Genomic DNA, 25,219 nt, shown 5'->3' on the forward strand with positions numbered 1-25,219 from the left:
ATTGGGGGGTCGTTGTCCCTATAAAATAATTCCAAACATTGTGTCAGGGATAAACTAAGCCGAAAATGCTACTCGCAGAAACTCACGCATATAAATAATTAGAGTACCTTAGTGACTGGGCGGTTGGAACAGTTCCCTGCAATCAAAATAAGGTATAAATCAGCATTAAAATCATGCCTCCACAGTATCTCCATGTTAAAGGGGTGAACTGCTGCATTCAAAACATACCTTGGTAATGAGCCTAAAGAGGTCACTGGGAGGAGGGAGGGGAGGTTTTTTCAGCACACGTATTAGATACAGGATTCCACAGTCAGAAAAGAGCTGGAAAGGAGGAAGTTCCTGTCAGTGAGCCGTATAGATTAAGATATGGTAAACAGGGTTCAATATTAAATCGAACCATACCTTCAGAAAGCGGGCATCAGTCCCATCATGAGTGCTCGAAAGAGCGGCGGCTGCCGCCTGCACTCGTGCGCTGTAAAAATAAAAATAATAAAGAGCGAGCGTTTTAGTAAAACGCTCCGGTTCCCTTTCTCTCTAGTCTGATGGAAAATAATGCCGTTCTGTTTAAACTTACTTCTCCCTCGTAATTGAAGAGCGTAGAGAAGAGGCACCCAACTCCGAGTTCAACAACCGTTCGTGGCTCAAGGGGGCGTGACCAAGAGTATTTATCCTCGCGCACAGCGCGGTGCATCTTGGGAGAGGTAGTTCCCGCAGTAGGTCACTTCAATGACAGAACATTTAAAGAGATAGGGGAGGCATGATTAGATCAAATAGCGCGTCTGTCCAGCGGCTAAAAGATCTTTTTTGATCCACATAGCAATGTGGTCTACCATCGCTACACGATCAGCAACGGGTATCAGCAAAACCACAATTGTGGGATCATATATTGATGACATTCAACAATTGTACTACTTGCTACATAAATGGGGATGGTATGTATTGTTGCACATTGTATCTCTGCGAATTAATGTGAGATCGAAAAATAAGTATATGATATTTACAAAGTGTTGTTCTTCTAACCTATGGTATGGACTCTGTCCCCTTTTTGTTTTTTATACCAATGAAAAAGTAATCTTATATTGGGGAATTGCTTTGGTGTTCAGTCTTGTGAGGTTTCTAACATGCTGTGCGTTCAGGATCAAGCACATTTTGTTAAACAATTCATGTAAATGACATTGTAGAATTACTATGATGTACACCATGCTTGCTTTTTTTTGTGGTGCATTTTCTAAACATGTTTTAATCGTTTTTATGGTTATATAAATAGTTGTGAGGCTTAGGAGCACTTTTTGTGGGTTATGTTTCTCTGATTGTGTATGTTTATTGTTTTTTACTATTCATGTATACTTGTTTTGTCATATCACAGCCCTGAAGAAGTTTATAGCGGTGGACGAAAGGTATTGGCTTTGTTTTAGGCTGTAACGTTTGGAATTACAAAATCTCATGACTGTCACGAAACTAAAATAAAGAAGATATGGAACAGTCAACATTGTGATTGGACTCTTGTACTTATATTCCTTGTTGGTGCACCACTATATTTATGGGTTGGACTTTAAAATGTAATAATTTTATGGACCATATCTCTTTATTGGCAACCTTAGAGTAGTAGAAACATTTATTGCTGTTAATTGTATTTCTCTCCAACTGTGTTTTTTCTATCTATGAAGTTTATCTTCACTTCTGAATTATGTTCTGGTTGCTTCCACTAGCTTGTGTCATGTGGGTCCTGCAGTGTGGCGTGTTCAACCACTGGCATGTCAATGGCACAACCTGCACTCTACTTGGTGAACATTGATATTATTTTGTATTAAAAAGAAAGTTACCAAAAACTTGGCACTAATAGATACATTGAGACTTTTGTTAAAAAGTTGTACGTTAAAAGGCACGCTCAAGAGCAAAAATAAGCATACTTTGCAACACAGTAAATGCTCTAAGGTGAGTGAAGGTTCAAGCTTAAACAAGTGGCAGCCTCACAGTTTGTTTATTTTTCGGTAGGGCGGTCACAAAGTGAATAACAGTGTGACACTTTCCCTTCCCTGCTCCTAGTTTTGTTTCCTTCAAAGTTGTTGCGTTTTTAAGATAAGTTTATAATACATTTTGTAAACATTTTTTTGCAAAAATTAAGCATGTAGCTGAAAGCAAATAGAAGAGTGCTTGTGCTGTTGGTGCTTGCCACGAGGATGGTAAATGGAATGGGAATGAATGAATGAATTTATTGTGTGATTACTTGAAATCATTTCATTGGTAGGAGAAGACTATCACAATGAAAAAGTGAAAGAGAAGTGTGCCATGAACATACACACTTTACAGTTTTGAAATCTGTAAGTATGCATCTGCCGTGCCACTGTGGATTTGAAGTGCAGGTGCCCAGTCCATGTGTTTATGCAATCTGTCTGCACTGTGTGTTTACTTGCGGAGTGGGCTCAGGCTTGAGCAGTTCATACGCTTTAGTTTCAGTCAATAAATGTAGCTACTAGGTACAGTGATTCCTGGTCCCTAGGGCTGGGCAAGGTAGGTGTGCTAAGCCGAGTCCTCCTGTTGCACAGTTCAGGTAGCCTGTCATTTAGAAGTGCCTGTGCCTGCTGCATACATTTTCCAAATCTTGCCTGGTGGGATGTAGTTTCCAGTACTGGACCTCTGCAACTGTGCATGTTCCTTAACGTAAGAAAATTGGCTTCAATAGCCAGCCTCAGGTGTTATACAATGTTGGGCAACAGCATCACAGATGGGTCAGCGACTCTTTCTTGTAGTCACACAGTCTACGTCGTGCCACGTTGGTGAGAGATTTCCACCAGGTGCCTAATTCTTTTATTGTAAGAGGAATGAATCTGGCCCACAATATGTGTCTTAGGCAGTGTTTATGGTACCCAATGGTATTGATGTTTGTTACAAAGGGCACCAATATTTGTAGGCAAATAAATCTGTGGTTTAGAACTATGAATCAGATATCTGGAAATGTGGCTTAACCGACATCTGAAAAGGGCAGATACATTCAGGTGAAGAACACAACGCCATCTAAGCTGGACAATATGTGAATGATGATATATAACAGAGAGGGATAGTCTGACTTGTCCTTGTAAGATGAGGACATCCTCAGGATTAAACAACAGTAAACAGTGTTGTCAAAAGGTATCAAGTCAAATGTTTTCACTACTATTGTGGGCACACTATATTCTACCTGGCCTGGTGGTATAATAAGCCACATGTCATTGAAGTAATATGCAGTTATTCTCATTGGCAGTGTAATACGCTGTGTTTACATGCCAAACGATTAAAAGTGTTGCAATCTGCATACTGTAAATTTTATAATTGCATAGTGCTGACATGACACTGCTTGTAGACATACATTGTTGTCATGCTATTCCTATATTCTATGTGTGACTTCTACATGGAATACACATGTGACACTTAGGACTGATTCATCTGGTAATAGACAGATGAGCAACTGTAATGTGATCCGTGTGAAATAGCCTATTCCATGACTTCTAAATCTTGATGGTGACTTATCAAAATATGTTAAGTGAAGCAGGGCACCTGCTGTTCCACAAGCTCTGGATTAGGGAAAGCTCATTTTATGCGGTATGTAAAGGCTGTAGTGTTATTCCATTTCTTAATAGAAATCTTTTCTCCCTTGGATCACATGAGGTAAGTATGGTATACTACAAGGGCATCGGGCATGAGACAAAACATTAGCTGGTACATAGATGTGGTTAAGATATCGAGAAGGAAAAACATGACGTTGCATCAGACTATGCTCCTGACAGCATTATGGGAGAGTGGGCACAGGTCTTGTAACTTTCAGTAATTTGCCATTGACTATATATAAGCACATTTTGCCATCCAAGTACAAGTTATAATGTTGGCCAATCTGAGTAAAGTTGTTATTATTCCTGTGTTTCAAGTGCATATATGCATCTCAACTAATTTTTTTTAATCTGTTTTTCAGCATCAAACCAGGGTAGTGAAGGGGACAGTGCCATGAATGTTGGGGAAGACCCTGGACACAGTTGTTCTCGCGCTGTTACTGACCAACAGGGAAGTAGTGGCACAGAGGGTGATGGGAGCGCCACAGAGGAGCTGACCGACGTGAAGGATGTATCATCTTTGTCAGCTTCTACTCCCAGTGAGGTCTCCCAGGTGGTGGTTGATCCCCCTGGACCTGTGTCCACTCCATCTGAGTCCACACCCCCTGCCATCTTCCCCTCCCCTCACAGCTGCTCCCCAGCCACCTGTATGTGGCCACTCCCCTAAAAGGGGAGGACTCTATGTGCCAGGAAACCTCACCCTCTGCCTCTGTCTTCTCTTCTGCCCTGAGTGTAGAGGCCATTGAACTCCTGAGGCAGATCTCTATGAGTCAGACAGCAGTGCTGAATGTCCTCCAGGTCCATACCAATCAGCACACCCAGATGGTATCTTTCCTGGCTGGAGGGCATTCACATGTCTTTCCTACAGAGATCCGTTCAGGCTCTAGCCTCCACACTCACAGCAGCCTTAATCCAAATCCAGCTTTCCACCCCCTGCCTCTTCCCCATCCACAGTCCCTATTCCCATACCTGACCAAAGTACACGCAAACCTGACCACACATCCACATCAACATCCACATGCAGCACACAAACACACAGAGATAAGGCCAAAAGCAGATGCACATGCACCCAGCAGACACAAAAAACCCTCACTTCCACTGACATGCAGACATACACAACACCCATTGCACCACATAGCCCACATATAGACAAACAGGCAGACAGCACACCATCACACACAGCCACACAGACACCAAACCAGCACACACAGACATGCCACATCCTTCACAACCATCTACCGCCACACCCCCTACCCTTGCCTCTCTCTGTACCCAATCGGCCCAAAAACTCTACCACATTGCCCCAGACCACTTCCCTTCCCAAACTGACCAAATGCCTCCCAAACCTAAAAAAGAAGACCATGTCTCTCCTGGCTTACCCTTCCACATCAACCCCCCAAAAAACCTACCCAGCCTCCTACCAAAACCCAAACTGAACAGCAAGAAACTCGGAAGAGGAAAGCTCCCTGTCCTGCCACCGGTCCACCTCCTCCTAAACCCAGAAGATTATCTTCCCCATCCTACCCCAGTACTTCCACGGGGAAGAAAATGAAAGGAAAAAAAGTCCCTCCTTATCCATTCTCTTCAGCATCCCAAAAATGTTGAAACCCACCCCCCACATTCTGCCATCTCACTGACCTAGCTAACCCCCCATTCCTGATCCCAGCCCTCCCAAGGACCCCGCCCACCTTAGTTTGTTTCTTTTGGTTCCTGGCCTGCCTCCTAATTGCTCCTTCAGGGGAAGGTATCCCTTTGCAGTATTACTGTAGGCAAGTCTGGGTGGGCAACACTTTGCTGGCCCACAACATAGACATTTGAACTGGCTAGTGGCCTTTGATTTCGTTATTTCTATGGAAGCTGAATTAAGCATTTGTTTGTTTGTTTGGTATTCCTGTGTCCAAACATAGCTCTTGCTGTTAACTGTCATTCATGTGTAGTTTGTGATGTGTGAGTATATTTCTGTTAGTATGACAATTATAGCATATGGTTCATAGAGTAGGTAAGTCTATTGGAATGTTGTGTGGATTTCTGTACCTACATTGGCTGGGTGTCAATGTCCGCATGAGGTTTGTTAAGGAGTGTGAGGTAAAGGGTCAAACCTTGCAATGGATATTGTATGTGTTCATAGTTTTGGCAGATTTCTTAGCCAATTGTGCAAGTGTGTCATGGGGCAGAATATGTGACGCTACAAAGCATGCCATTACGTTGCATGCCGTTGCAATGCAAAACTTTACCCCGACAAAGTAATTGCATGCGTTGTAACAGTTGCGTTGAAAAGGCTGTTTCCCCAATGGACAGAACTCAATGAGATGTATGTTGCATATGTATTTGATGTATACAAGGTGAATCTTCTCATCAAAACACTTGAAGGCGTTTTGACTCTATATACATGATAGTTACTTTAGCCACACATGTACATAGAGCAGTGCCACACACACCTCTAGGAGCCTCAGCAGACTCACCCCTGTTCTTGACATAAGAACGCAGACATCTGCATACATTAACACAGGAATGGGTCTTGTCCCTGCCCTTGGTGGATCAGCCGCAATCTCTCCTAGATGTTTCTCCAGGCCATTATTTATAAATACTGAAAAGAAATGGGGCAGTACACAGCCTTGATGTACTCCCTCCATGATGTTTATTGAAGGGGCCATATAACAAGAGGGGACACTGTTCCAAGAGCAGGGTGTAAATTATCACCAACTCATCAAAAAGGGGAGAGAAGGGGTAAGAAGAAAGGTTGTGGAAAAAGGGTGAAGAGAAAGAGAGGTAGATGTGCATCCCCAGTCTCAAGGAACTAGTCCCGAAGGGGAGGGTAAGGTCTTGCCTCTTTTGTTAGCCCTCACACTTCCCGAAGGGAGTCATGTTTCATCACTGGGCTTATGCTCCTCCTCGGGCCAGCGCTGCAATGCCCGACCGGACATCTATTGAAAGGGTCACTTTCACAGAGATCTTTTAAGAGAAAGGGAAGGAAAGGAAAGGGCTGTGGCTTATGGTCACTCATTTTACTATGTGGAATAACAGAATACAGAATGTTGGTTCCTATTTCCACTGAGGCGGCTATGTAATCAATTAGGCTTCCAGTGCCTCTCCCCGTAAATGAGACTTGCCTCTCAGTAGTCTCCCCTGACTAGTCTATAGTAAGCATTAGATTGTATTTTAGTAAAAGAGTGTGTACAGCTATGCAGATTTGACCCTGTCGCACCAAACCCTTCCTGTGTGATGGCTGTCTGGCAAGTATGCACAAAGTGTAGCTGTCACCCAGGCCTAGACGTGGATAATTTCAAAAAGGGGGGTGGTGATGGACAGAGTATCTGAGTTAATCAGAACACTACTACCCAGTCCACAGATCAGGGCTTGATCCATCACCGTTTTTTAGCTCACTGCACCATCCCAGTTCAGAACCTGGCTACATGCAAATTAGTCTGTCCCTGGCCCAGTGCATCATGGGAACAGGGCAGACCAAACTACCAAGCCAATTCTTTACTGGAAAGGAAACAAGCTTCCGGGGACCGGTTTCTGGCATTGCAGCCGTCTTCGGCCCGGCTTGCTTGAATCCTGATGGTGCAGTGAGCAAGGGACTCACATCTGAGCATACCCTTCCACACTTATGGTGGCCAAAATAATTTCAAAAAGGGGGGTGGTGATGGACAGAGTATCTGAGTTAATCAGAACACTCCTACCCAGTCAACAGATCAGGGCTTGATCCATCACCGTTTTTTAGCTCACTGCACCATCCCAGTTCAGAACCTGGCTACATGCAAATTAGTCTGTCCCTGGCCCAGTGCATCATGGGAACAGGGCAGACCAAACTACCAAGCCAATTCTTTACTGGAAAGGAAACAAGCTTCCAGGGACCGGTTTCTGGCATTACAGCCGTCTTCGGCCCGGCTTGCTTGAATCCTGATGGTGCAGTGAGCAAGGGACTCACATCTGAGCATACCCTTCCACACTTATGGTGGCCAAAATAATTTCAAAAAGGGGGGTGGCGATGGACAGAGTATCTGAGTTAATCAGAACACTCCTACCCAGTCAACAGATCAGGGCTTGATCCATCACCGTTTTTTAGTTGATCTGTTGACTGGGTAGGAGTGTTCTGATTAACTCAGATACTCTGTCCATAACCACCCCCCTTTTTGAAATTATTTTGGCCACCATAAGTGTGGAAGGGTATGCTCAGATGTGAGTCTTTTGTCCATTTGCTCAAGTGCCGTCATTATTTCGTCAGTCATTGTACGTTTTTCAAGTTCTTGCTCCAATTCCTTTATCTTGATAATTATCAGTTCCAGGATTCTTGTTGCGTGTAATATCAAAGTGCGCATTAGTTTAAAAGATATTTCATTCGTTTCATCTTGCCAATTTTTTATGAGATCTTCATCGAGGTCAAGGTAGGTACATTTTAGTCTTTGTAATCCTCTTGTGTGAGATGTTGGCCTGGTATATGATGTCCACTAATTAAAGTGGGTACCTTGTACCAGTCCAAACAACCCTTATGGGGATTTAAGAGGTCGAAGATAACCTTAGAAAGCAACCAAGTGATTGCTCTGGAGAGCAGCCTTCAGGCTTTCTCTTGAAGGAATGTTAGGCAATTGTTTTACCAGAATCTAACCTTAATGTATTGGTTAAATGAAAGGAGAACCACACAGTAGCTATAAAAAATATGTATTTATTATTATAACACATCTCAAATACCTCACAGTATCTGCTACGAGCAGATCAACACAAAGTACACAATACTGTAGCACAGAAACAAACGTAAGTAGCAATAATATACAGTGAGCTCCACGGGGAGACCAAACCATATACTAAAATAGTAGTATAAGAACCACGACTCAAGTCAAGACAATTTCTAGAGGTTGTAGAATCGCTGGGACCCCAAGGAACCGCCCAAGGTAAGCAAGTAGTTTCCCCACGGAGGACAGGTACTGTGTGAAAATGCGATCGCGTGGTACGTACAATTCAATGGGAAAGTCGCGGTTGCAGTTTTAGTGTTTAAGGATCCTTTCCAGTGGATTAGAAACCCATTAGAACATAGGAGGTTGTAGAGTCACCCCACCCGTGGATAGTGAAGTACCAGAATTACCTATCCCAGGGAAGCTGGGTGCATAGGTGTCGAAGTGGTGTCAGAAACCGCCGTCGTTCTCAATGGTAGTCTTCAAAGAAATGCCACTGCTGGAAAGAAGAAAAGTGTCCAGTGGAATCCACAGGTGGATTCTTGAAGAAAGGAACCTGAAAGCATAGGGGACAGAGTCTGGGTCACTCAGGAGTGACCAGGGGCTCAGTAGATGAATGCCCAGTGGAGACGTTGACTCAGCAGCTACGGGGACCAGGAAATGTTGAGGAACATCAGGAGCTGAATAAGAGCTGTCCCTCAAATGATGTCGAGTGCTGAGGGGTCAGTATCTGGCAGGAGCACCAACAAGCATTGGGAGCAGCAACCCACAAAGAAGGTTGAGGACGGTCACGGTCTGGCACAGCAAGGACCAGGAGACTTTCAACAGCAAGGGGAGTGCAGGCCTGGAGAAACCAGGGGAGCCCAAGAAAATCAGTGATGTCCCTCAAATGGACACAAAGGACAAAGGAGTCGCGAGGGGACCTCTAGCAGTTTTACCAAGTCACTGCTTGCAGGGCAGTGTGTGAGGAGGCCAAAGTCCTTTGTAAAAAGTATGTGGAAAGGTTGGGGATATCGACAGCCCAATGCACTTAGTTGAGAAATGCCAACAAGCATATGAAATTGCAAAAGTACGCGGTGCACAGGGGTTTGGGCTATACAGTCCCCACAAGGGATACTGGCCTCAAACTCGGTGAGAGGGCAGCTCAACCTCACAGAACATAGGAACCCACCTCCTGTGTTGATGGAGCCTTCAGAGTCGCAGGAGCTCAGGATCAGCAGACCAGTCAGTTGCATTACGGTGCCTGTGAATGCAGGGAAGTGACTCCATCACCCCAAGGTAGATACTTCAGATGTCCTTGATGCTCCACAGGTCCTGCACGGAGCCTGTATGGTTCATGGGCACAGACGATGCTTTGGACAGAGAGGAAGACGTAGTCGGGCCCAGCCGAAGTCCAGTAAAGTCCAGAGTTTCCAGACGGTCGAAGTTCAGTGGTTTCTTGTACAGAATCTTGTCTACAATGAATCTAGGGTCATACAGCCAGGTAATCCCTTTTATACCCACTGGAGAGGGTTGAACAGATTCAGTGGACCCTCCCAGGGGAGGGTCAGGACTGTGAGGAGGATACTCTCATGTCCTTTGTCCAGTTTCACTCCAGAGTCAGAGCCAATGGCTCACAGGACTGGTTTGAACTGGAATATGCATAGGGACACCAAGTGTGCCCCAGATGCAGACTTTCAGGCACTTTGGAAGTGCACCAACTCAGCCCTAATACACGAAATCCTATCTTGGAGGTGGTCACACCTTCCTGTGACAGGATGCCTACTGTCCTGCCCGCCCCTGCTCAAGCTTGGCTCAGCAGCAGGAAAGAAGAAATGTGTCTCTTGTCGACAGAAACTATTTTGTGCTGCCCGGGTCGAGAAGGCTGGTTGAGGAAAGACCAGTGACCCCATGAAGCTGGCATCAGAAGGGTGGAAACATACCTCTCACGCCGGTTACCAGTGTGGAGGTATAATTCCAAGATTTTTTATACCAAACACGACATGTTTTGTTGAAGCCGTTTTCGAGAAAGCATTTTACGGGAACATATAATGCACCTCTACCTATATGTCTGGCTGCGTCACCGACAACCCGGGAGAATGGTCTCCAAAGGCTGCAGAGGGGCTCTGCTCATGCAGGGGTACCCTCTCACATAAAACCCAGCATCCTGCCTTCAGGATTGTCAAGGCCAGCTATAGGGGTGACATAGGTTTTAACGGTAGTGACCTATAGGTATAGTATACCTATATCTAAAGTAAGTGGTGCAAGCACCAGCTTACACAGGATGCAATTGCAGACCTGTAGTTACATTTTGCATGGCCTCTCATGGGTGGCATAATAAATGCTTCAGCCCATGGGAGACCTCTGGGGTACCTATGCCCTGGGTACTTGTGTACCATAGACTAGGGACTGACAAGGGTACCCCAGTATCCAATCTGAAGGGTACCTAAGTACATTCATAACATTTTAAGGAGAAAGCAGATATACTGGAGTCCTGATTAGCAGGATCCCAGTCAGACTAGTCAAAAACATTGTAACATCAAGCAAAAAAGTGGGGTTAACCATAAGAAGCAGACCCTACTTTCCTATATCTTGGAATTCTTTTATATTCAAAATATATATGTATGTCATTCTCGGTATGTGTGGTTCATTCAAAAAACAATACAATTGTGTGTAAAAACAAAGAAAGGAACAACGTTAACTGTAACCCTTTGACAATAATCTTGTGATGTTGACTGCCTGGGCCAAGAGTCAGGTTGCTTTACTTTCTTCAATTTATGGGCACTCAGTGGGCCAGTCAACCAGGTATCTTCACTTCCTGCATAGACTGTATAAGGTTGACACAAAGAACAAGGCTTTTATTTTACATTACATGGTTTAGGTGGGAATACAAGCCATGAAAGATGTATCCAGGGGAATTTGCTGATTCATTTATTTATTTGCAGGAGCAGCAAAAGGACTATGGGGGTACATCATAAGACATGAAGGATGATTAATGAAAACAAATGCAGCGATGGAGGTACTGAACAAAATGCCATTTTGTGATGGTTAGACAGTGAAACACCCCAAAATTTAAAATGGAGACAAGTAACACATTAGACTTAAGCACAGTTTCTGGAACATTGCCTCTCCTTAATCAGACTTCTATTACAGTCACATTACATGACGTTTCCAAATAGCTTTGAACACGTTGCATAAGGGGAACAATCAGACCTCAGCTGGCCATGATTGAACCCTAGAAGGCACAGTGACCAGGATCAGGAGACTGTACAAGGTGGTTTTGGTCAGGGGCGTAACTTAGTCAGTGATATTTGGGGGTGTAAGTCCCAAGGTTCCCAACTAAAAAAGCGAATGGCCTCAGGGTGGAGTGAAATGACCATGGCTTTGAATGGACTGTTCACATGAGGAACAGGGTCAGTATTGTTTTGTAACAGCTTTGTGTCTGTCTAAAGTGATTTAGAGGGCACAAACATAGGTTGGAATTAGGGGTGTGTGAAATGTGCAGAATGTGCTTTCACATAATACGTAAAATTACACCAAATGAAAGTTCATAATTTTGTGCTATAATTTATACATTCTCAAGTAAATCGTTGGGGTGAGGATGCATTTAAACAAGTGCACTGTTCCTGTGTTTTTGTTGTACATTTTTATTGTGAATTGCGCCATTCACTGTAAATTTTAGCAATGAAATGCGCATATTTATCTGACGTACCATAATAGGGTAATGTTTGGAATTATGTGTAACAAAAGTAACACAAAATTCCCTCAATTACACTGTCTTATTATAAAATGTCACCCAGGCCTAGGTAGAATACTACCACAAGCAAATGCCAGTCGTTAGACTATTTCCAACCAGTCATCCCATCAACTTTTGAGCATCTGGATGCCAATAATATGTCTGGAACCCTGAGAGTGGCACAACTTTCCAAGTCTAGTCTTGCAAAAGTTTGTGAATTCCAAAAAATATTACAAATATATAGTTCTGTTTTGAAAATTTACAACATTTTTGTAAATCAGTCACCATATATATTTAAGATCCTGATCAAAAAAATGAATAAGTTAAAACCTCTCAGTGAAATGAGAATAAGAAGAAAAACCAACAGAAACATTGCAGATCTGACTCAGCGCCCCCTGACCCAATTACCATGCCAAGAATGCATTTAATTGGGGGGGCGTGTGTCACACCCCAATCACCCCACCTGAAGCTACACCCTTAATTTTTGTATGAACTGCACGTTTTGATGGGTGGATCATAAATGCAGCATATTTGGGTAAGTAATGCAGGGAGATGCCATGAACTACCATGCTTATAGTTATCAGCAACTTTTAGAGGCCCTTGTTTTTTGCTGTGATATCAACATTAACAACATTGGCCAGTGGAAGGAAGAAAAATGGCTGGAGTGAATGTGTAAGTACTGTTAAAGGCAAAACCAACTGCATGCTTTATTGTCCTATATTAAAAAAAATTGGCATAAGGAGCAAAAGCCTCTGGCTACTGCTGTGTAAGAGAGAAGCTGATAATGCCTGGACGATTTATCAGTATCCCAATCACACCAAGATCTTCCTTGTCAGCATTAGATTGATTTAGCATCTAGGATCACTGCTCTAATACATTTCCGTGGGATTTCTGAGTGGGGCGATAAGCATTTCTATATCGGATTGGGTGAAATTCAAAATGTTTATTCCAAGTGAATGTCTTCTAGGCAATTAGTTTCAAAGGTTGAGATTGAACTTGCTAAGCAAAGATTGTGAAGGGAAATAAAAGGCCTTACTATACAGAGGATTACAGATCATTTAGGCATGAGGCTCCTGTAATCCTACCTGGGCATTTTTTGTGGATTCTTTTGGTTCCTGACAGCCTCCCTGCATACAGTCCTGCAGTCCTCCCGCCGCCGCGTTTGACATCATCGCGGCCGCCGAGAGGAGGACTGCAACTCCCAGGGGGTACAGCGCACAAGCCGCGCACGAGATTTCCAGCGCCAGGAGGCGCTTAAAAACGGACACACTCCCGGCGGAGCGGGTGCTCCTGTAATCCTACCTGGGCATTTTTTGTGGATTCTTTTGGTTCCTGACAGCCTCCCTGCATACAGTCCTGCAGTCCTCCCGCCTCCGCGTTTGACATCATCGCGCCCGCCGAGAGGAGGACTGCAACTCCCAGGGGGTACAGCGCACAAGCCGCGCACGAGATTTCCAGCGCCAGGAGGCGCTTAAAAACGGACACACTCCCCGCGTCGCGGGAACGCACGCGGGAGAAGCCCGGGAGAAGCCCGGGACAAGGGCGGGACAGTCTTAGACAGTCCTAGACTGGCCGGGACTGGTCTGGGCCACCCCCCCCTGTTTGGTGGCATTCAAGTAAGAAATGAGCTTATCATTTATTTATTGCCACGGATGTTACTAAAGTGGGGTCTGTCACTTCTATTTTCTGCCAAAATTGACTCTAGCTCTTGGCTACTTCCCTTTTTGAATACTCTTGTGACTCTAGTTGCCTCAATAGTGCCTTAAGTAGGGGTCTGTGTGTATCACCTGTTCTTGCTTGGGGAAACTAACGGCGTAATCTCCTCATGCCAAAAAATATGCCTAAAAAACAGCCCCCAGCGAACACCAAGCCTATAGAAAATTATATGGTCCAAGTAGTGAGTAAGATCAATGATAAAAGGAGACAGTCATTGGGCTTAAGTCAGTCTCCGGATTTACACCCATTAAGCCCGACTCAAAGCAGCCACCAGTTAAGAACTACAGCTCCGGATGTTTCTACCGACCTGATAGATCTTATGGTCGACTCCAATCCAAACATGGATCAGCAGAATACCCTTACACTAGTCAATGAAGTAGATTTAGTTTCTCCAGATTTAGAAGCTGTTTCTGACTCTGAGCATGTGACCTTGGATCATAAATCTGATGATCCTTCATCTCCTGAACTGGAAGCCCGACCTCCCAGAAGACATAGAAGAGTGCAGGAAAAACGGTCGGGCTTACGATCAGGAAATAGGAAGAAAAAATCCTCACCCACAGGGAAATACAAAGCAAAACCCACTGAAGAAGGAGAAAATAATACCCTTGAAAAAAGTGATCAGGATAACAGCTATAATGAGGATGATTTGTTGCAGAAAATAGCTGATATCATTGATTCAAAAATTAAAACCATTATCAAGCCGCTAGTTGCTAAGATCGATAAATTAAATGCGGAATTAAAAAGAATGGGTGCTCTCCAGTCAAAGACAGTGGATGGGGTTGACAATTTATCTACACTGGTGTCACAAATGGGAAAGCTAGTCGAGTCTAAGGATGGGAGTTCGGCAGAGAAAGAGAACGGGCCTATACTCCCTGAACATCCAGTCCAAAATAGGTCTAACTCTATTAATCAGCCCGTGACCAAAGATGGCATACCACAGTCAATAACTATTCTGACAGTAACACGTCAGGATTTAGATCCCCTTCAATTCATCGAAGAAGCGTCGCCAGTGGTATTGGTGTTGGCCAATGTGCCCCCGCCAACGGATACTCAAATGGAATCATCAGCATCTTTGTCTAGCAAGGCACTGCACTGGCTTACAACTAATATGCAAATGGCACCAGGAGGCAAGCACCAGCTTGCATGTGAAATTAAGTCTGTGAAAAGGGTTGCTTGGATTGGGAACCGGCCTAAAAGGTTTAAAGGAGACTGTGTTATAGTGACTTTTTGCCATGCTGCTGTATTACCCAATGTTTTAAATCATATCCTTCCTCCACAAAGAAGAGCCGGGTCTATTGTCCCCCTTACCTTAAAATTCTTTTATGGGGAGCAACAGAATGTGACATTTCCAAAAACTCCTGGCCCGTTGTGGGAAACTGTTAGAAACAACAGAGGTCCAAGGGCTGCTCCTAATGAATGGGGTGTGGTCCTAGGAAATAGGTATGAAGCCTTATCAGACCTAAATGCCTGTGATTGACTGGGCAGAAGTAATTTTTATATTGATCACTCTACCCCTTATGGAGGATGTGTAAGGGGGGAAGTGGATGCTCAGAAAAACTCTGTAACAACTAATCTATTGTTAAATTCAAGTAGTGCACAGGGGGTCTTGGGTGTTAAATGTAATGAGTATCAATGTATTGGTCCTGTTGATTACATCGATGAAACTGATTTAAATGTAAATTTATCCCCAAATATGGTTGTAAATGTGGATAATCTAGGTGTAAACTATCTTAGCCAGGAACAAAGGGCTAGCCTACCTAATAGTAGTGAACCTTCCATTGACAGGGCGTTTGGACAATATATCCTATCGTCCTGGAATATTGCAGGTCTGAAAAGCAAGATACCTTCACAGGATTGGCAAACTTTCCTGGATTCTAAGGATGTAATCCTTCTCCAGGAAACTTGGCAATTAGATCCAGATCCTATTGAAGGATGTTTACACTATTACGTCCCGGCTACACCAAGTTTAAGGGGAAGACCCAAAGGTGGTCTAGTAACATGGGTAAAACAAAATAGCGACTATTCAGTGGTTCAACTTGCCACCAATAGCCCTGATATACTGCTGGTTAAGCTGCAGCGGCCACTTAGCTTGGATCTTTATATTTTTAACATATATTCAAGGGGCTTACCAGGTGGTAAACCCACGGAGGCGGTTGATCTGTTAGATTCCCTCCTAAAACAATATTGCTTAAAAGCAAATGTTATTGTAGGAAGTGATTTTAATTGTTGTTTCGAACCTCTAGATAACCACGATGTTGATCTTACGATAGAAGAGGATTATACCTGGGATATCCCTCAACTTTCCTTACCACCAATTAAAAAATGGTCTGAGGCTGCACTGCAGTTAAAAATCCTGTGCGTAGAGTCCGGTTTGCGGGCCACCAATGGAAGAGTGATCTCAGATAAACATGGTGCCACTACCTTTTCCAATGGAAATTCACAGAGTCGCATTGACTATATCTTAATTAACAAAGAGAATTGGGCCAGTGTTGTTGATATGTGGATAGAGCCTAGAGTGGAAAGCGACCATGATCCATTAATTCTGACATTTAAAATGTCTGGAGTACTGAGAAAAGATGATTTGAGGGAAAATGTTAAAATAAATCTCTCAAATGACACCAGACGCATCAGATGGGCAACTTGTGCAGCCACTGAGGAAAGCATAACAGCCATGAGGGATTTAACGACACAGGCCATTAAAGAAGTAAGGAGTATAAGCCTTATGGATACCCAGTTATCTGAAATTAGTAGGATCCATGATGAATTTTTTAAAAGGTTAAAAATGTTCTTTGTCAAAACAGTTACTAAGAAGCAACGTAGGCCAGTAAGAAAGGAAGACCAGTGGTACGACAAATCCTGCAGGGATTCTTATAAGGCATTGTCTGTTGCAGTTAAGTCAAAGGACATAAATAAAATAAGGGAAGCACGTGTTATGTACAAAAAGGTCCAGACAAGTGCAAAAAGGGACTGGGAGGAAGACTATTGGAGGGATCTCCTTAAAGCAAGCGAGGAAAGATCTATGACGCCCTTTTGGAACATCGTAAAATGGGGAAGGGGGGCCATAAGAGGAGAACCCATGAACCATGTGTCACCAGAAGCTTGGGTATCCCATTACGCGACCCAGTTCGCTGCCGAGGAAACAGATGGAGAGGACTGTGTGGCCCCAGTAAATAACCTGGAGAGCCACTTAACTTTTAGCAAAGCTGATGTCCTAAAAATCCTAAATAATATCCCTAAAGCCAGAGCACCGGGCTTAGACTCTGTTCCAGCGGACCTTTTTATACACGATAAAGATCTATGGGCCACGTATATTCACTTGCTAGTAAATGGTATCGCGAAGGGCTCGCCTATTCCTGAGACCTGGAAGGGAGCCGAGATTATCCCCATCTATAAAAAGGGGGCATGCTCGGATCCAGGCAATTATAGGCCTATCAGCCTTATCGCATGTATACAGAAAGTTATGGCTAGACTTTTACTTCAGCGAATCCATGGGTGGATAGATGACCAGGACATACTGTCACCCTTGCAGGCAGGCTTTCGTAGCCATACAAGTACCATAGATCAAGTGTTCAGATTTGTTTTAATTTACTGGCGTGTAGTTATACTTGGGGGGGGATGCTTTTTGCCGCCTTCGTCGATTTAAAATCGGCTTTTGACTTAGTCCCCCGCCACAAGTTGTGGAATACTCTTCAAACGCAGGGTATCCCAAATGAAATTTTGTCCTTATTAATAAGAATGCATGAAAATAATTTTGCACAAGTGAGATGGAATCAACAGGGTAGTGTCACTGATAAATTTCCTATTGCGAAGGGAGTACGCCAAGGTTGCGTGCTCGCTCCAACGCTTTTTTCGCTATACATCAACAGGGTGATCAGATATTTCGAACTTCAACCAACAGATGCCCCTAAGTTGGCAGGAAAACTGATACCCCTGTTGATGTTCGCGGATGACACGCTGTTGATATCCAAGACACAACAGGGACTCCAGAGGGCTATTGGAGTGTTTGAATTATTCTGTGCAGAACATGGTCTTGTAATTAATACAAGCAAAACAAAATGTATGGTTCTGCATAAACGGCGACATATTAGAGGGAAAGCCATTATGGACGGGGTACAGCTTGAACAGACTCAGGTATTTAAGTACCTTGGAATTAACTTGTCCTATAATTTGGATTGGAAACAACACACTAATGAGCTAGTGACAAGACATGCTCAATTAACTGGAGCTCTTACTAAGGAACTTTTCACATCACAGACTAAACCTATCAGACCAGTCTTGAAAATTTATAACGCTAAGGTAGGAGTGGCAGTTCTGTATGGAGCTGAACTCTGGGGGCCCAGTAATCTTACAAAGCTGATGGTAGCAAAGAATAGATTCCTCCGTAACATTACTGGGCTACCAATGTCAACACCTTTGATACCCTTAAAATATGATCTGGGTTTCCATAGCTTTGAGGATATGGCTAGATATAGACCTGTAGCCTACTGGAGAAGGCTTTGGGTAACCCCAGAACTTTCTCAGTATGCTCAAGGATTCCTAGAGGTCCGATCAATGGATAAAGGGTGTAAAATTGTCTGGCTGAGAGATGTGAGAAGTATATATAGGGCGATGGGTTTATCCCAATTGTGGGACGATCCTGTTAACAATGTATTTCCACCGAAAAAGGTACTTCGAGACCTATACTGGAGCATGATTGAGACCTAGGGCCCGATGTAGGTAAAAGGGAATTTCCGATTCCAAAATACCGAGGCGGGCCGAATCGGTATTCTGAAATCGGAAAACGAGATGTAGGAAACAAACAGCGAAATAATAGGGAATCGGTCGGCATCGGTAATGTGAATCGGTACGTACCGAATCATCACGGACCGAATCGGAAAGTACCGATTCGCCTACCACCGAATCGGAACTAGCCGAATCGGCTACCACCGAATCGGAACTAGCCGAATCGGCTACCACCGAATCGGAATCAGCCGAGTCGGAAAAATCAGAATCGGCTATTACCGATTCGGAGGTATGAAAACACACCCATGGCCAAAAAGCCCATAGGAATGCATTGAAGAAACCGATTCGGCTATCTCCGAATCGGATGATACCGATTCGGATTTTACCGAATCGGTAATATCCGATTCGGAGATAGCCGAATCGGTAAAAGCCGCTTCGGCCAATGAGGTGGCTCCCCCTCCCCCTCCCAAACAGGGAGTGGCAACCCTGGCAGGTGCAGCCAATTAAGAACTTTCTGGAGAGCCAGCCTGAGCTGAGCAGTCACAGTTAGCAGCAGTGGGAGTAGGAGGTAGTGAACTGTTCAGACCAAGATGGCAAACCAGAGTGAGAGCCAGAAGTCCAGCCAGAAGAGGAAGCCTAAGTTCAGCAGCACCGAGCTGCAGGTGTTGGTTGAGGAGGTGGTGAGGGTGCACCGGCAGCTATTCGGAAAGCTGTCCCTCAATGTGCCAGAAAGCACCAAGAGGAGGCTCTGGAGCGATATCGGTCAGAAGGTCAACGCTGTGGGTGTCACCCCCAGGTCCCTGGATGAGCTGAAGAAGCGCTTCTACGACATCCGCAGCCTGACCAAACGGAAGATGGCAGAGATCCAGAAGCAGGCTGGAGTCACTGGTGGTGGCAGGAACCCGGCGCCACCCCTCACCGAGCTGGAGGAACTGGTCTCCAGCACCATTGAGAGGGAGAGCGTGACCGGAATTGGGACCCTGGACAGCTCAGCCAGAGCTACAGCTACAGGTAAGAGGCATGCGCATCAGGACACACCCTACCAGACACCTCCCCATTAGACACAATGCATAGCCAAACCCCAGCACAGTACTGCAACCAACATACAAGAGACAAGCATCATGGTACATCCAGTCAGCAGTAGGTATCAAAATATGGCAGTGCAGAATCACAAGACATGAAACAGTGGAACACATTCTACGGAGATGCTAGGACATGTGGAATGCTTTAATTGTACTGACTGTAATACATCGGTACTCTATTTACAAATGCTTCTTTGTACCTAGGGGCACCATCAGGCGGACAAACACTGCCAAAGGAGGCAGCAGCACCATCTACCACTGCACTCGCAGGGCCGAGCACGAGTCAGGCTGCCGAGGAGGAGGAGGAAAACACCATAGGCCTGGATATTGAGGGAGACCTGGAAATTGACTTTGATGCACTTCACTCCCCACAAATGCAAAGCACACCCTCCTTGCAATTCTCCCCAGAGAACTCCCCGACAAGGGAGCTCTTTCCACCTACACCAGCTCCTGCCACTGTGGCTCCAGTACACCCTGTCCTGGGAGCAGGGGCTCAGGCCCCGGCCAGCACCACACCCCCACCAGTGGCACCCCAGCCCACGCAGCAGGCGGGCAGCAGCAGTACCCGGCGCCGTGCCATTCCCACCACTGCAGACCCAGCACGGGAGGCCAGTGTGTTCCGGGGCCTCGAAGGCAATATGGTGAAGATCCAAAGGCAGCAGGCGAAATCCATCATGGCATGCCAACGCCAGCTCCTGCAGCACAACCTGCAGATGGGGGAAATGGTGAAAGGATTTCAGGCCTTTGTGGCTTCCAACAAGGAGGCAGTAGCAGGTTTAGGCAGGCTAACCACTGCCATCACACAGTTATGTGGCAGAATGGAGGAGCAAGAGGTGGTGCGCAGGCGGGATGCCCGGGTGCAGAACCGCTCCTTGAGCCGCCTTGCTGCAGCAACGGCACAACTCTGTCAGCGTGGTGCCAACATGGAGTCTAGTCTCGCTCAAAATACCGCAGAGTTGACAAGGGGAATGGCCCGCATCACGACAGCAATGGAGGCCTTGATCATCTCTAACACTGCCGCAAATCCTGCCCTGGACCTGGGGGATGCTGGGGACAGCAGCAGCCGCAGCAGCCCGGCCAGCGCTGCGTCAGAGCCACGCAGGAGCACCAGGCGCTCCGCAGATGCCGCTGGTCATTCTGAAGGGGGTGAGGGACACCACAGTGGGGCTGCAAAGCGCTCAAAGAAATAGCCTAGCAAGGGCGGGTGAGGCAACCTGGACCCTAGACTTTTGTTTTCATTGACATTACACCTTTTTTTTGTTGCACATCAGTGCAGTAACTGTGTAGCAACAGTATTAAAAATTGCTTATTCAACACAACCATTCACCTGTCTGTGCATTTGTACTCACTCAGAAATAGTTTGCTGTTATCTCCTCACGTCTATGTCTCCCATCACTTGGCGTACACACCCCAGCTGGCTGTGTTAGTGGCACAGCTTCGTCGTCATCATGGTCCTCGTAGTCACTCAACTCCACCTCAGTGCCCTTCTTCACCGCAAGGTTGTGTAACATTGCACAGACAGCTATGATTTTGCAACAGGTGATGGGGGTGTACTGCCTTGCACCTCCACTCTTGTGCAGGCATCTAAACCTGCTTTTCCAGATGCCGAATGTCCTTTCCACAACATTCCTGGTGCTTTTGTGGGCACGGTTATACCTCCTTTGGCTGGGTGTAGAGGGGTTGAGGTAGGGGGTGAGAATGAATGAACGGAGGGCATATGCACTGTCGCCTAGAAGGAAAAGGGGTAAAATTACTTACATGCATACATGTATTTCACTTTGCTGTTTTTGGTTATGGGGGGCTGATGATGTGTCTCACCTAGGAGGTATCCTTCTCCAAATTCCCCAGCCATCAGCCGTGCATAGATGCCGCTCTGTTGGAAAATGTAGGAGTCGTGGGTACTACCCGGAAATTTTGCTACCAGGTCTGTGATGATGCATTTCGCATTGCAGATCACCTGTACGTTGATGGTGTGAGTGGACTTCCGATTGCGGTAGATGTATTCTGTGTCAGATGGTGGGCAAATCGGAATGTGTGTGCCGTCTATGCAGCCAATGATGTGGGGGAATCTTGCCATCTGGTAAAAGTCTGCTTTGGTCTGTACAAGTTCTGCCTGGGTTGCAGGGAAGGAAATGTAGTGGGCCATCCTCTGGATCATGGCATCAAGGAACTTGTGGAAGAACCTTAACAGGCTGCTCTGGGTCACCCCTCCTGCCACAGCGACTACACTTTGGTAGCTGCCAGACGCCAGCAGGTGTAGGCAGCATAGCACCTGCACCTGCACAGGGATTGCGTGTGCCCTTGGGGTGGGGTGCTGCAACAGGGGTTGGAGGTCCCTAATGAGGTCTGTGATGGTCTCTGAGTCCAGCCTGTACCGCTGTAGGATCTCTGCATCTGTCAGCATGACCAGGGTGATACGTTGTCTGTATACCTGCTCCTCTCTTTGCCATTCCCTCTCTCCTTGCTGCTGTAGCCGTAGCCGCCTCGCTATGACATAAAAAGCTGCCATCCTGCAAGTTGCAATGCATTTTGGGGCTGTTTTTATGGGTTGGAGTTGGTTACCACCTGATCGTAATCCATGGTAATTGCCGAGTGGATTCTACCGATTTTGAGCCAAAATCGGTGTTTCTGTGTCTCCCTACATCTCCCCATCTGTCCGAAGCGGGGATTTTCCCGATCGGTGAATCTACCGAATTGGTAGGTTCTCCGATTTGCCTTCTGTCCGATTCGGTGTCTCTACCGAATCGGTACATGCACCGAATCGGCTTATGTCCGATTCGGTGTCTCTACCGAATCGGTACATGCACCGATTCGGCTTATGTCCGATTCGGTGTCACTACCGATTCGGTACATGCACCGATTCGGCTTATGTCCGATTCGGTGTCACTACCGAATCGGTACATGCACCGATTCGGTGTTTGCATCCGATTCGGTGTGTTACCGAATCGTACTGTATCCGATTTTCGGTATGTACGTATCGCATTCTTTTACATTCGGTAATCATTCCGATTCGGTTTTCGCTCCCATTTGTACTTTTTTTTGTGCCCTACATCTCGATGCCAGTATACCGATCGGTAAGGGCCCAGATTCGGTATTTTCGGCCGTTACCGATCGGTAACGGCCTACCTACATCGGGCCCCAAGTGTTTTAGAAATCGTATTGAACGATCTTTTACTAACGATTTTCTAGAACTTAAGCATGCACCGGCCCTTGAACCTTACTGGGACTGGATAACTGTACCAGGGGACCGGAAAAGGTACCACCAGTTGAGGGTAGGGACTTTACCTTTAAATGCCCTAACTGAGAAATGGCATAAGAGCCAAAGCCCAAGGTGCCCTTTCTGCCCTGATCGAAATGAAAATATTGGACATGTGCTATTTGTCTGCCCTGAATATAGTGTTCCTAGACGGTCATGGCTAAAACCGATCTGTGCCCAGCTAAGCTTAAGAACTGCAAATGAGGCTGTTCGGGTTTTAAGAACTGATACATCACAGCCTGTCGTCATAGCCATGTCGAAGTTTTTGCATTGGATATGGATTATTCGGTCACGTAAAATGAGTCTGGAGTAATCATGAATTTCCGTCGTCTGTTGATATTTAACTCTGCATAGCATACTATTAAGTGATTAACTATGTATACTGCACTAGTAACTGATAATTTGTAATTTTTTTGATATTGATGAATTTGCTTCATATTGGTTTCTTTTTAGAAATGTTTTTTAAAAATAGGATTAATTTTAGAATATGTAAAAATGTAAATAGGATGAGCGAGGGTGTTATTTATTCTACATTTATTCTACTTTTATTGTATATCGAATATTTTTAACTTATATCTTGTGTATGGAGAAATAATACATTCGTGGTTCCGGTCCCTTTGTGGGATAGTGGGGGGGTATCAAAAACAACTATTTCTTTTTTAACTGTAATATGTCTTTCATGATTGAAAAATATCGAATAAAGACTATTTTGAATTGGAATTGAATTGGCATGAGTCTTTCAAGTCAGTGCCAGGAACAATGGGCACAAAATAGCCACCATTTGTTGCTTAAACTAAGACTCTTAGCTTAGCTCTACAAGGTTTGCGTATACCATTTTCATTGATTAGATTGTAGAATATGAACTCCTGCATGGCTGGCACACAATTTTATATAAATACAACTTATACAGTGCACAAATCACCCATAGAGAGTAATCCCAGTACTAAAGAATGTACAGTCAAGACACAGATCAGCAGCCTTAAAATAGAGCTGTTTTAAGAGATTTCATGAAACTGACAAAATCAGAACAAGTGCGGACATATCTACTTGGCACCAGAAAAACGGTGCCAAGTAGGGAAAATGAATGAAATGAAAAATTATTATAAGCTACATCTCAGTTGCTGGTTCTCCGTTCTGCGTGTTTTTTGGAAACCAACAAACACTTTATATTCGTATGACCTGATGAGTCCTACAAATGTAATAGTATATTACTTTTAAAATGGCCATCGGGGCAAATAAATATAGATTAAAACATTATTGTCAATTGCTATTTTTTCAAACTTATTTTCATTATTTTAGTGTTTCAATTATTATTTTCTGCGAGAAAAGCATGAGTGATCAGCAAAAGTGACCCCTTGCTGACTTCAGAATTTGGCCTACTTTTGAGAAATACAAAGCTTTTTGGGTTCACCGATGGGTTAAACTCCTCTTTCGACCACACTCTACAATTAGGTAGAAACCAGACAAAATAGGAAAAATTGACTACCACTTATTGAAATGCAAACACTGCAATAAAAAATAGTTTTCAGTTACAACTCTATTTGTTCCAAAAAGCTGGAAGATAGTGATCCTAGTACAGCAAACCTTTTGTTGATGTAATATTTAGGGTGAAAAAACTATAGACTTTTTTTGCACAACACATTTTGCTGTACTTTGGCTACATTCTCAGTTCCCTCCCAGGCAACCCACTTGCCCCGGGTACCTTTAGAATGATCAAAATGCAGAAAAAAAAGAAAAATTTGTTAAGAGTACCTTTGGTGGAAAAAAAGTTATTAGGTGCCCTGCACATCAAAATATGTCTCATCACTGGGATAGGAAGAGCCTTGGCAATACTGTAGATCTTGTCAAGTGTCGTATTTCACTCTATTATACTGTATATAGCAACACAATCTGTACAAAACCTTTAATCTTACTTATCACCAATATGTGCAATACCTTCTTAAATAGCTATCTACAGTGGGTTCTACTGTGTCGCTCCATTTGTGTTTGTCAATTTTATTTTAGACCAAGTATAAACAATTTAATAATACAAACTTAAAAATAAAATATTTTCTTTTCAGTGAGTATATCTATTTCTTCCTTTTTTTTAATCCCATGATATGCTGATTATGAAAAAAGGAGAATGGAAAGTATGGGGCATATTATCAAGACAGGAGATAAAATTATCGCCGCTTTATCGGCAGAAAACTGCCGATACAGCGGCGATAATGGGCTTGATAATATGCTCTATGGAATTCCAATCGAAGCCCATGTTAGATGTGAAGACATCTAACATGGGCTTCAATTGGAATTCCATAGAGCATATTATCAAGCCCATTATTGCCGCATTATCGGCAGTTTCCTGCCGATAAAGCGGCGATAATTTTATCTCCTGTCTTGATAATATACCCCCAAGTTTGTTGCTGAATATCTTGTTTTTTGTGGGTGACCTTGACAGGATCAGCTGTAGGTGAACATGATAAAAGAAAAAG

At 44.5% G+C, this 25,219-nt stretch overlaps 1 protein-coding gene across 1 annotated transcript; it reads left to right on the forward strand.

Annotated features, from left to right (window-relative positions):
• Positions 1-18,871: 18,871 nt before the first annotated feature.
• Positions 18,872-20,852, forward strand: LOC144752038 (uncharacterized). Its single transcript, XM_078639989.1, has 2 exons — positions 18,872-19,421; positions 19,697-20,852. The coding sequence occupies exons 1-2, from the start codon at positions 19,001-19,003 to the stop codon at positions 20,680-20,682; spliced, it is 1,407 nt and encodes a 468-aa protein (XP_078496115.1). The 5' UTR covers positions 18,872-19,000; the 3' UTR covers positions 20,683-20,852.
• The last annotated feature ends 4,367 nt before the right edge of the window (positions 20,853-25,219 follow it).

Source organism: Lissotriton helveticus, chromosome 4_2, assembly GCF_964261635.1.
Source record: "Lissotriton helveticus chromosome 4_2, aLisHel1.1, whole genome shotgun sequence".
Lineage (NCBI taxonomy): Eukaryota > Metazoa > Chordata > Amphibia > Caudata > Salamandridae > Lissotriton > Lissotriton helveticus.